The 12,549-nt window shown below is 45.4% G+C and overlaps 1 protein-coding gene across 7 annotated transcripts in view; it reads right to left on the reverse strand.

The window, feature by feature from the left end:
- MYO9B (myosin IXB) overlaps window positions 1–12,549 on the reverse strand; it is a 41,339-nt gene that overhangs the window by 8,466 nt on the left and 20,324 nt on the right. For 3 of the 7 annotated variants that reach the window (XM_027902322.1, XM_027902319.1, XM_027902323.1), the window contains exons 12-30: window positions 11,866–11,987; window positions 11,168–11,309; window positions 10,750–10,945; window positions 10,007–10,082; window positions 8,287–8,397; window positions 7,173–7,212; window positions 6,541–6,663; window positions 6,020–6,100; window positions 5,788–5,898; window positions 5,185–5,307; window positions 4,556–4,705; window positions 4,273–4,439; window positions 3,608–3,768; window positions 3,330–3,445; window positions 2,482–3,239; window positions 1,867–1,933; window positions 1,371–1,501; window positions 607–764; window positions 299–477 (exon numbers count right to left, since the gene is read on the reverse strand). In XM_027902322.1, the coding sequence (XP_027758123.1) occupies window positions 299–477; window positions 607–764; window positions 1,371–1,501; window positions 1,867–1,933; window positions 2,482–3,239; window positions 3,330–3,445; window positions 3,608–3,768; window positions 4,273–4,439; window positions 4,556–4,705; window positions 5,185–5,307; window positions 5,788–5,898; window positions 6,020–6,100; window positions 6,541–6,663; window positions 7,173–7,212; window positions 8,287–8,397; window positions 10,007–10,082; window positions 10,750–10,945; window positions 11,168–11,309; window positions 11,866–11,987 (3,012 nt within the window). Of the gene's footprint in view, window positions 1–298; window positions 478–606; window positions 765–1,370; window positions 1,502–1,866; window positions 1,934–2,481; window positions 3,240–3,323; window positions 3,446–3,607; window positions 3,769–4,272; window positions 4,440–4,555; window positions 4,706–5,184; window positions 5,308–5,787; window positions 5,899–6,019; window positions 6,101–6,540; window positions 6,664–7,172; window positions 7,213–8,286; window positions 8,398–9,024; window positions 9,028–9,479; window positions 9,570–10,006; window positions 10,083–10,749; window positions 10,946–11,167; window positions 11,310–11,865; window positions 11,988–12,549 lie in introns of all 7 variants that reach the window. The other 4 variants (XM_027902316.1, XM_027902317.1, XM_027902320.1 and 1 more) reach the window with 4 other exon arrangements.

Below are 12,549 nucleotides of genomic sequence, written 5' to 3' on the forward strand. Positions count from 1 at the left end.
ATATTTCCTTACAACTCATGCCTTTTTCTTTTAATACAACTTTTGCTGCCCACTCATTTGTAAACAAATGAAGAACTAACATGAATGGCCTGAGTATTTTAATGCAATACAATGCATTCAGAGACCTGAAAACCAGATGTGAAGGGCCCTAATACAGACTTAACTCAGTCCAGACATCCAATCAATTCCCCTTTGCTTTAATTTACGACACAAACTCGCAGCTAGAAAAGTAGGCTCTAAAATTCCACACAACCAGTGAACACAGACTTGAATTTTACCATGGTTGAGAGGCTCTTACCTTGTTGAGGAGGAACTCATCCAGGTGTTTCAGCTCGTTGGCATTTGCAATCTCCCGGACCATGGATGCTCGCCAGTTCTGGGACACGCTCGAGATCTTGCTGATCTTTATGGTCCTGTTCTTCTTTGCTTTGCTGTTCTCCTTCACTGCCTGGGGGCGGCCTGGCTGCCCAGAAGAAGCTGGGAAAGAAATCAGTTTGTACCTTAAATCAGGGTGATCGAATTCAGCAGAGTTTGTTTCCTCTGTAGCCATGCAAAAGCTCACAGAACAGACATCAGCGTGCTGAGGGTTCAATCACACAGACTCACCTTCTGAAGCTTTCTGGCTGCCTCCTGTGTCTGTAAAGAGGACACAAGACACAAGGGAGAGGCCATCTCCTTCCTCAATCACATCAGAGCTCTCCTTTGGAATCTTCTTGTCTGGCTTTTTCCCCAGAAGTCTACGCAAAGGGCTTTTAAAAGCGGACCTGAACACAAGAGCAGACACAAGTGTGTCCCGTTAGAAATGGAAGTTGCTTCTGCTACAACAACAGGCCCTTAACAGTTACACACCCCAGGATTAACCTGTATTAGGAATATTTTGGGTCCAACCTGCAGAAAAAACGAGCAGCACGAAAAAAGAAAGACAATGTGAAAGCAAACCTGGACTTTGTGATCCGTACTAGATCAGAGCACAATTTTCAGCACACACAGAGACAACACATCCCATTTCCAGAACACCATTCTGGCTCAGGCAGTCCCTGAGCTGCAGAGTGCCAGGAGCAGGCCAGGGGAGCAGTTTGCTGGCTTCTTCAGCTTTTCTCTTGGGCTTGGATTACACTGCAAGAACCTTTGATCTGAGCTGTAAGTTGGTTCTTATTTTCAAAAGAACTGGTTCAAAGACAAGTATTCTGCAGGAAGCAGAGAACCTGTTCCCCAGCAGGGTCAGATGTCAGGCCCACTGCAACATGAAGCAGCAACAGCCACTCCACAACTGCAGTCTCAAGACGCCCAATTCAAGCACAAGTGGAAAACAACCTTTTTTTTTTTCCCCATTTTCTCCAAGACAGGCCAGTCACACGCACAGCACATACCTGGCATCCCCCTGCTGACTCGCTGCTGGCACAGGAGCAGCTGTGTCCGAGGTAGGGAAGTGGTCACTGGGCTTCTTCTGCACAGGGTACTTCTTGGTGCCTTTTTCTTCTTCTATCGTATCTGGTGATTGCTGCAGTCGAGAGGAGGCATCAAAAACGACACTGTGAGTGAAACAGATTCTCTACATGGTTTTAAAAGATAGAATGGTAAAAAAAAAGTTTGCTTCATCTACACAAAACACTTTACCTAACAGATATTAGCATACTAATATAAGATCCAAATATATTTAATGCTTTAACCATTTATCTAAAATTAAGTTTTCAAACTCTTGTATAATATTTGCTAATGATTTTTTTTTTTTTTACATGGATATCAAGAAAAAAAAATTCAACCTGAAGGAACACAGGCACACAGAACACTCCAGAATTTTTTGCAGTTCTTTAATATTTATAAGCAAGGATAATTAGGTACAAATATACACAATAGCATCAGTACCTGGTTCATGGCAACAGTCTGGGCCAGTGTTGAGAGATCACTTAATGAAGCTGAACTCCCCTTCTTCCTGCAATGTTACAAGACAGGTTTCAGAATATATATTTTATTAAAGTCTATAGCCCCTTAATATTTAACACCTTTTAAATAACACACATATCGATGTTATTTCTGAGATAGAATCCTGATCAGCTCTTGCAACTCGCTTTTAAATGCAAAATTTACTGGACAAGTGCAAAGGGATGGGAATGCCAGATTTCCTGCCGTATCAGAGGGATGATGGTTGCAAACTGCAGCCTCACTAAAACCTTGTTTTCAGTGGATAAAAGACACATGAAAATACACTCCAGACTCCACCTCAGCTAAAGCCCTGACTCTTCATTTTCATTCAGCCGGGCAGGCTTTGTGTCTTTTGTGAGCTCCTGCAAACACTGTGCCCACACAGATTCCCTGCAGGACTGGGAGCCAAGGAAAAGCAGTTCACAGCTCCATTTGCTCCCATAATGTGGCCAGATGTACAGGCTCCCAGGAATTCTCCATCTATGTTTAAACATTCCAGATACCTGTTTTGCAGGTTTTTTTAATCTGTAAAGTAAATAAAAAGGAAGCTGCCCTTACTCCAGCTGATCCTGAGGAGATTTATCCACACGCGTCCTTCCATCCAAGGACTGGCTCAGCACATCATTCTGACCAGCATCAGACTGCCTCTTGCCTTTCCACTTCTCCCTCTTGTACTTCAGCTTCTCTGGGTTATCCACATATCTCTGGATCGTAGAAGAAGTGGGACTATCCAGGTCTTTGGTTGTCCTCTGACCAGGACGTCTGTTTTTATCTGCCCAGGGCTCAGATGGACTCCGAAAGCTCCCAGTAGCCGACAGCACGTTATGAAGATCCAGTGCAAGATTCGTGGGCCTTTCAGGGCAGTTAAAGCTTTGGCTGCCTTTTATTTGGTTACTCTGACCCCCTTGTGCTCTTGTTCTATCAGCTGCCTCTTCTGATACAGGTGGTTGCTCAGGAGCAGAACCACTTTCCTTTATCTCACTTGATGGTGGTGTGTCTGGAAGTGCTTTTTCTTCACTTGCACTTTTCTCTTCCTCCCTGCTTCCCTGAGGGACATCATCATCTTGAGCTGTGGATTTCTCTGGCACTGGAACAGCCTCCAGGGCCTCTTCAGAAGTGGTTTGTTCCTCAAGGCACGATGAAGATGGTCCTTCGAAGGACAGCAGGATGTGCTTGTTCTGTAAGTCGTTGTGTTCCAGCCCCCTCTGCCGGCGGGATTCCCTCTTCTCCCGGCTGGTGGGGACTTTCTCCGAGCCCTCTGTTGTGTTCTTCTGGGGAAACGTGGCTTTCTCGGATGAGCTCAGGTTTTCAGATGAGCTCAGGTTTTCAGATGAGTTCAGGTTTTCAGATGAGTTCAGGTTTTCAGATGAGTTCAGGTTTTCAGATGAGTTCAGGTTTTCAGATGAACCCAGGCTTTCAGCCTGTTCATTTTGAGCTTGATCTTCAGCTTGTTCATTTTGAGCTTGATCTTCAGCTTGTTCATTTTGAGCTTGATCTTCAGCTTGTTCATTTTGAGCTTGATCTTCAGCTTGCTCATTTTCAGCGTGATCCTCAGATTGCTCATTTTGAGCTTGATCCTCAGATTGCTCATTTTGAGCTTGATCCTCAGATTGCTCATTTTGAGCTTGATCCTCAGATTGCTCGTTTTGAGCTTGATCCTCAGATTGCTCGTTTTGAGCTTGATCTTCATCCCCAGCAGGCTGATCCAGCTCTGTTTCATGTTTCACAGGTAGCTCATCTGTTGCTGGCTCACTCTTGCTCTTATCATCCTCTCTGTCTTCTTCTTCCTGCATTTCTCTCTGCTTTTCTTCAGCTTCCTGCCTTTCTACAACCATTTCCTGATATCTGTTAGGAATTTGTAGGACGAAAACACAAATATTTAATGCCCAGCAGTCAAAGAAAGTACCAAGTGCTTCAGTGCAGCCCAGAGAGCAATACAGGCACAAAGCACAGTCCCAGTGTGCCTGCAGGGAGGTGTCTGCTTGTCAGGACTGGCAGCATCAGTGCAGCTCAGCTCCTGAGCACTTTCCCAGTGTCCACACACCACTGGTCACTCGATACTGAAATATCACATGCTAATAACTATCTTTAAGTTCATAGAGCCCCAAAATGGTTTGGGTTGGAAGGGACCTTTAAAGCCCATCCAGTGTCCATGGGCAGGGACACCTCCCACCAGCCCAGGGTGCTCCAAGCCCCGTCCAACCTGGCCTTGGACACTTCCAGGAGTGGGGCAGCCACAGCTTCACTGGGCAACCGTTTATTAAGTTGTTTACTCAGTCAAAACATCCCCTAAACTGAGCTTGGCAGGTGAAGCCAAGCAGCCAAGTCCCATTGCTCCTCCTGCTTTACCTTTTCCGTGCCAGGTGCCCTCTGATCAGGGCCTGCAGGAGGCAGATGCTCCTCCTGTGCTGCAGGAATCGTCTGCGCTGCTGGTACCGTCTCCAGGCCGCCTGGATGGCGATGGCAGCGTCGCTCCTCTGCAGGGCCATCCGGAGACAGCGGGAACGCCAGCAGGCCTGCAAGGCACGTTCCTCAAGTGAGGGAGGGCTCCTTCAAGGTGGGGAGCGTTACACAACAGTCTGTTTGTTTGTTTGTTTGTTGGGAAAATAAGGGTGGGAATTCTTAAAGATACCTGCAAAACAAGGGCCGCCTGCCGCGTCCTGAGAAAGCGCCTCCTTTCCAAAACCATCCTGAGCCAGCTCTGGAGGAGGATGATTTTCCTGATCACTTCTTTGTGTAGTGTATCCTGGAGTATCTGCCTTTCAGCCTCTTTCATAAAAACCTGCCCAGTTAAAGGAAAGATCATTCAAAAGCAGTTAACAGGAGCCTTGGAGCCCCCACTGGAGGTATAAGGAGAAACTGGTAATGCTTAGCACTGCACCAAACCTCATTGGCTGACAGCATGCCCAGAAAGTTAAATGTCCTTTTAAATTCCAGAGTTTGCATTCTAACACATAAAACTGTATTCACAGCCTTCAAATCACAGAGCCCTTCTAAAATGGAAGCATCGACCTGTTTGACAAATGCCAATAGCACCAATCCCCCCAAAAATATCCATATAATACACATTTGTATTGGTGTCAAGAAAACAGCCTGGCATCAAAACCAAGGAGGTAACTATAACATCTGTGTCAACATTTGCTATTAAAATAGCTAATTCAAGTACAAAATGCAGAGAAGAGTAACACCTGTAAAGGAACTGCACTGAATTTTGCAGTGTACATCAGTGTTTCTTACTACCTCACAGAGAGTTTCACACACCTTGGTCTTCCCTATTTGATAGTAGCTTTCATTCAGTTTTAGTTTATTCAAATAAGCACAGATGTCTTCCTTAGAGGCTTTGGCATCTTTGGGCAGTAACACCTGAAACTGGTCAATGAATTCCTGTGAAAAGCAGAGACAGCAAGAGACCAAAGTTAGAAGACAATTCACACGTTTAGAGTTCTAGTTTTAAAACAGAAATCTGATTAAGACGCTTATGCTACAAAAATCTGAAAATACTTCACCCAGAGCTGTTTTTCCTGTTCTGTAAAATTCAGGCTTTAGTCCAGTTAATGGTGAAGATCACCTGTATGTGATCCCTAAAGCTACTGGAGTGTTTGACAGAAAACTAACTCCCCCATGGAAGCAGCACTGACTGAATGCACTCAGAATGCAACAAGGAACAACTTACTGGCAGATGACTCACACAATAGTTCAACTACAGCTTTTTACCATGCAGGCTCTCTCAAAACAACACTGCATTTTCACAGCTCACCCCAAGTCATGAGCTTCATATGAAGAGACACAAAAGACTCTGAGGCAACATGCGCTTTTGCAGATGGAGCAGATATTTCTGCAGGCACAGTGCAGTTCCTCACATACCTGGAATGTGTATTTGGCACTGTAGCCAGACCTCCTGATCCGCACGGTTTCCAGCATGCCCGTGTACCGTAACTGCTGGAGCACCAAGTTCTCGTCAAAAAGCATCTCTTTCTGAAAGAGAGCAGCAGACAACACGCAGTGAGCGCCTGAGGAGTGGCAGTGAACAAGTGGAAAGGGAGATGTGACAAGGCTGGAGCCTTCAGCAGCCAGCTCAGCTCCAGGGCAGCCTCACCTTCTCGGCGTTGGAGCGGATGCAGCGGATGAAGAAGGGCTCAGCTCTGCCCAGGGTCTCCAGCAACTTATTAAGTGAATTCTGAAATGAAACAATCAGAAACGTTTTTCTTCTTCAGATTATCAGCGTTTTGAGTTGTGTTTGCCTGCAGTGCAGCTGCTGCCTCAGGAATAAGATCTTTCAGGTCCCTTGGCTGTATCAAACCCTTTTCCATTCAAGCAGAGGTTCTCCCACACTCCACTCCCTGCCTTTGCTTTTTACCTTTCCCCAAGATAATTTAAAGCAGGGTTTGCTTATGCTGTAACAGCAGCACTGGATCTGCGTGCGAGGATGAGGCTGGTTGGTACAGAACACCAACACATTTCACAGCATAAGGGGAGCCTTTAAAAGCACTCTGACTTTAACCAAGTAATAACCCTTCTTCAGACAAATCAGAATAAAAGCCATTGTTTCCCAAGCAAGACCCGCCTAGGTTATCCAGAAGGGCCTGTCCCTCAGGGTGCACCAGGGGTGCCACCTACCTGGAACTGGGCACTTATGCTGGGGGGTTTCTTCTTCTTGTGCAAGTGCAGAAGGGACTTGGTGGTCCTGTCGTGCAGGGTCATGCTCACGATGAGCTTCAGAGACTTGGAGTCCAGCAAGTTCTACAAGAAATGTCTCAGAATCAACAAAGTGCAGGTCTCTAAAAGGGGAAATACTTCTGTCTGCATCCAAATGAGTAGAAAATGAAACCAGCTACCCAGAGTTCCACATTCAATGGCATGTTACATTTGGTAATTATTTCTATTTTGGACCAAAAGACTCCTTAAGAGGGAGAACTTTTCCACTGCCCCATCCTACGAATGTAGGGTGAACAAGGGGAATTACATCGTCACTGTGTTTGCCTTCCCTGACTCGAAGTGACTTTATGCATTTATGGCATCTCCAGTCTAACTAAACAGATGCCAACTCACAATTTTTTCCTGTTTAATAATTCTTATAAAGGTGAACATTTATCTATTCTTTAGCTTGTCAGAGGAGCATAAATAACACAACCTTCCTACCCTGTGAAACAATATTTTCTGCAGTGAGTTCTGGCAATCAAAATGAAGTTCACAGTGCAAAAAAAAAAAAAAACCAAAAAGAGAAATCTAAATTTTCTGAATAACTTTACCTTGGGAATGATCTGCTTTTGTTTGACACCTCTACTTTTCCTGTTAAAATAAATATAATTTAAGAAAGAAATACACATGATTTTTTGTTATTTCAGCAAGCCATAAGTTACACAAGAGAAGATGAAGGACAGAAGAAAATAAGCACAAACAGCAGCAGGGTGTGTTCATGCACGTCTTTCACAAGTAATCCATGCAAGAAATGCAAACTGCTTTGCAACAAGAACAATTTATTAAATAAACTCTGGAGGTACTGGAAGCATTCAAAAGTGAAAGATTTTCTCTGGAGTTAAAGCTGTTCCAAACTGCACTGTTGCAGAGGTTATTTTGGTGTGAGTTATTCTATATAACTGCACAGTCACTGAACTCTCGTTTAATATCAAGGCACTCCCACACAAAAATATTTGATTTACAAGTTACTGTTGCTTGCAGCAGAACCCCTGTGAAAGCACCTAACTGCTCCCAGGAGGACAGTGCATGTCCCAGCACCTCACCTGGGAATTGTGGAATGTCTGAGCTCATTCCCAGAACTGCCTGGAGCAGGACACACCTCGGGCACTGCTCCCATCCACACACACGAGGGGAACAAGTGGAAGCTCTCAGAAACAAGGCTGCAGTTCACATCCTCCTGACTCTAAGCATGTGTGAGGCAGGTTCCAGCTCTGTGCCACTTATTATACATTTACTTATGTATTATACAATTACACATTTACTGATTATACAGCTGAGCCCAGATTCATTTTCTTACACACGCACAGAACTGCACATGTAAAGACTCCTGACCCAGGAATAAATCCAGCACCAGCATCCCGAATTTCAAGAAACCATTCCTTATAGCTCGGGAGAGATCCCACTGTTGAATATTTTGCACCAACAAGCCCGTGCTGGGGTTTAAAGCAAGCTGACATGAGAAGCAGGCTGAGCTTTCCTCTAAACACAACGAAGCAACAAAGCATTCCCTACTGGCTGATTTTCAGAAGAGATGTTTTATCCTTCATTGTCTTGCTTAGCTTTTTGCAGAAAACAAGCTCGGGACAGCTATCTTTATTAGGGAGTGGAGCAATGGCTTGGTTCTCGTTGCACTTTGAGAGCAATCCCCAGAGCACCAGGACTCACATGAAGTGGGAGCGGTGGTGAAGGCGGCTGAGTGACCGAAGCAGCTTGCAGGGATCCCCCCCCTGCCAGGGCAGTCCTTTAATACTGGCGATGATCTGCTCATGCATGTCTCTACAGTGGTCCACAGCAACACACAGGTGGCAAACACAGACACACAGCAGTGAGAGGGGGGAGGAAAACAGGAGTTAAAACCTCAGGAGATCCCGTTATGGAGTGTGCTCCAAACTGGGGCAGGTCGATCCCAGGCTACTTTTTCCTAAGCGTGAATGATTCTGATGTCAAGTCAGCACTCTCGAGTCCATCAGTGCCCTAAAATTTAATTGCCAGGGTCTCGTTCTAAATTTGCTCTCTAATTCTACCTTTTCATGTAAATTCTTGAGCCATCAGTTCAGAAAATTGAGAGAAATTTAGCAAAATGTACTTAACAGGCAGGGAACCCTTTTGTTTAGCCAAGTAGCCCTTTCAGGTAGATATAAGCTTCCTAACAATCAACAATAAATATTTTTTATATGCATTTGACTACTAAAAATGAGGCTACTTAAACACACATCAGGAAACTAGGTTACAAACAAGCTGTTAGGAGGACACTTGAGGAAATTTTGGTTTTCACTTCCATTTCAAAGTTATTCACGTTTAGCTTTTCCAAGTAAGCCTGGGGTAGTCCCTACTGTGTGGCAGATTCCACTCCTCAAGCATGCACTGTGCTGGTGAAGTGTTGTGTCCTGGCACAGAACTTACCTTCTTTACTCTCCAGAGAGGCACAAATGAAAAATAACAGAAGTGTAAGAATCACTTCTGACTGTCAGATGCTCCCACCATTCTGAGCAGCAGCACCATCACAGACAGCTGTTGCTTTCCTTGCTACCTCTGAACATTTTGGAATATCAAGATTTCTTTTAAGATGTCCCAAGGAAACAAATCTCTTTTTTTTTTTTTAGACTAACTTTGTCACCCAAATTGGATCTTTAGTTCTTAATCGCCCCAAGTGACAGAGGCTGTCCAGGATGAAGTCATTAGGAAGCAGCAGCAAGTCACTCCTTTGTGTGCCCCACAGCTTCACCATCACCCAGAGGGTGCTCAGAAGGTCAGTCTGGCCTGCAAATGTGCCTCCCTGGCCTGCAAATGTGCCTCCCTGGCCTGCAAATGTGCCTCCCTGGCCTGCAAATGTGCCTCCCTGGCCTGGTGCTACTCACTTCTTGTTTTCATGGAAAGGAATGAGGTCTTGAAAAGCATTCACAGCGTAATCCTCAGAACGATCAAATGAGAAATCAAGCACTGAGGAGCTGCAAAAGGAACATGTATAAAGCCTAAATACTAAATACAAAGGCAAATCTGCCTACAGAGAACACGGGGAGGCAGTTCTGAAGCATTTGCCTCCCTCCTAATGATGTCACAAGGCTGCAAAAACATGAGTGCTCCTCTGGATCCTTCAGTGACGCGGACTGGCTGCAGGGGAACACACAGTGCTAACAGCAACACACACCAAGCACAGAGAACTCAAAACCCCGGTGGTAAATGGATCTGAGGCTGCCCCCAGTGTGTGGTAGCACTGGGTCTTATATAAAATGAGCTGGCTTGTTGTTTTGATAGTATTATAAATAAGAGAGAAGGAATGAAACTCGCTCTCCTCGTGGGCAGATCTAGTTGGCATTTGATGCACGAAAATGCAACTCAGCAGTTCAGGCTCTTTTCCCTGGACAGGTTAAGGATGTTTTCTCACCGATAAACTTTTTCTACTGGTGTATTGGATCTCTGCAGCTCAGCAAGGGGAACTCTGGGTCCTTGACGTACCACTCCTGTTAGGAAATAAGCAACAAGTTGTATTTTGACAGAGGTGTGACCATAACAGACAGAAAACAACCCCAACCACCAACTGTAACATGCAAAATATCTATCCAAGGGCCTGGAGTTTTTATTTAGTGCTTTATCCAGCTACAGCACCTTGCTTCTCAAACTCCCTACTACTAAAAAGTAAATTGCAGCTGCTCAGAAAAGCTTCTTAAAATTAATAGTTACAAACTATTCATTTTAACTATGAATATGAATTTGAAACTTCAGGGAGGTCTGAGAGGATCAAAACTAGCCATGAGAATGCACACTAGAACTACCTTCCCCAGCTTCACAGAGCATCTCAGAATATTCTGAGTTGGAAGGGACCCACAGGGACCAGAGTAAGTGAACAGCCCATGAGGGGATCAAACCCAAAACCATGGTGTCATCAGCATCATGCTTTGACCAAATTTGTCACAGCCTGCTGGACATGGTGCACTGACTGGAGGTGGAAAGCTGAACAACCTCAGGTAAAACACTGACGACCTCCTTGATGTGTGAGCTGTTAAACCACCTTTCACCAGCCGCGTTGCCCCTGGTGCCAAAGATCGCTGCCAGCTGATGCCACTCCACCACAAACCCGCTGGTTCTGCCAGCAGGCACTGACCAACCCCAGAGATTTCATTGCCATACCTGCAGTTTTCTGAGCCCTCTGGCGTCCCCCCTCAGCGAGCACGGCCATGGCCCTGATGGCAGCGCGCAGCACGGCCCAGCGGAACACGGCCACGGGGTCCATCCCGATCAGCTCCCGCACGAAGGCGCTGTCGCTGCCCCGCAGCAGAGCCACAATGTCCGGCCTCATGTAATCCATGTTCTTCTCCCTGAAATCCTGACACCCAGCCAGGCTGAGCCACAGGCTGTGCTCTGCCCCCAGCTATCGCTGTTCAGAACAACTCGTTACTCTAAACAATCCTCCCTGTGGTGTTACCTCCAATCCACACCCCCACCCCCCAAAAGTACAGCTGAGACCCTTTAACCCAGCCCATTCCCAGCAGATTTTCTACAGCCTGACAGAAAACTCCCTTTTGTGGCCATCAGATCCATCACCTACTTTGATCTGGTATTTCACTTTCCCAGCGAAGTGGCGGATGATAAAAGCGGGCTCCATCACCGGGGTTCCCACAAAGAACTTGTTCTCCTCGTGCTGCTGCTTGAATTTGGCCAGCAGAGTTTGGTTGGTGGCATGTGGAAAACTGGGAACACAAAACAAAAGAAGCCAGCTATTTCCCAGATACAGGAGTGTTAATTATGGTGACAGACTGAACACCTATTGATCCTTGTGAAAAGCTGTCCAAGATTTCTACACCTGCTCTGAATTTTGGAGGTGGACTTAATTTCTGGACCCAAACCAAACAGCTCCACACACAGCAGAATATTCTGAATGTCAATGTTTCCTCCCACTTCAGCAGCCAGGTTAAGTTACTACATTAACTATTTACCACGTTTGCTACTTAATGTCCTGAGGAATTACACACACGCATTTTATTTTAATTAATAATTAGTAATTCCATGGTAAACCACAAACGTGGAAGTTTCTAAATTTGCTTAAGCCAAACTTCAGTTCTAGCATTAATTTATATCACCACCATACTGCAGTCATTAGAAGCAAACTACAGTGTAAATCAGGGTCATAAATGACCTTTGGCTCCCCACAACATTCCTCTCCTTTCTCAAGTGCTGTATTCCTGTTCCCTTTAGTCCTTCCCTCCTCCCTGCCACACCTTTTGCCAGAAGATGTTTGTTGCTTACTTGCTTTCTTCATCCAGAAGATAGAAGAGGCCAGTGGGCTTCTTGCTGATTAAGTGAATGCAGGCCACATTATCAGTATAGTCAATATTGTGCCAAGTGATCCCTTCACTCTTATATTCCTCCTGTGTAGCTCAAGAAAATTCCCTCATCAGTACAGCGCCCTGAGCTTTGATGTCCTGGGCTCTGAGTGCTTCAAACACATCCCCAAACAGCTACAGCCAGTGGGGTTTGTTAGTTCAGGCAGCACAGACAGAAAGAAGGAAGAATTATTTCAAAGAACAGAAGAGCAGGCAGGGTGACTCAGATCAAAGGGCCACTCAGGCACATCACTCAAACTCGTGTTTGGGGGGAGAATTTTATCGAAAAATGAAAGCAGAGCAAAGAATGTTCTGCTGTGCTCTGCCTTCCCAGCAATCACAGCCTCTGACCCTGCACTGACATCACATCTCCAGCATTCCACTGCAGCCCTGGGTGGACACAGCAGAGGAGCTTGAGTCTGTTTTTCTCTTCCATAATTCTTGCATTATAGGAAATGACAAATACTTATTATCGAGTTCCAGAATTTTCAAATTGCACTGTCAGAGGTTTCAAAAGAGGCAGTGAAGCTCCACAGAAACACCCCCAGAACTTCCCCAAGGAAGCCATGGATTGCTTAGGTTTAGAAAACGTGGAGCTCTCTGCCAA

Source organism: Empidonax traillii, unplaced genomic scaffold (assembly GCF_003031625.1).
Source record: "Empidonax traillii isolate 1590-97213 ecotype Southwest subspecies unplaced genomic scaffold, ASM303162v1 scaffold863:size338993, whole genome shotgun sequence".
NCBI classification, from domain to species: domain Eukaryota; kingdom Metazoa; phylum Chordata; class Aves; order Passeriformes; family Tyrannidae; genus Empidonax; species Empidonax traillii.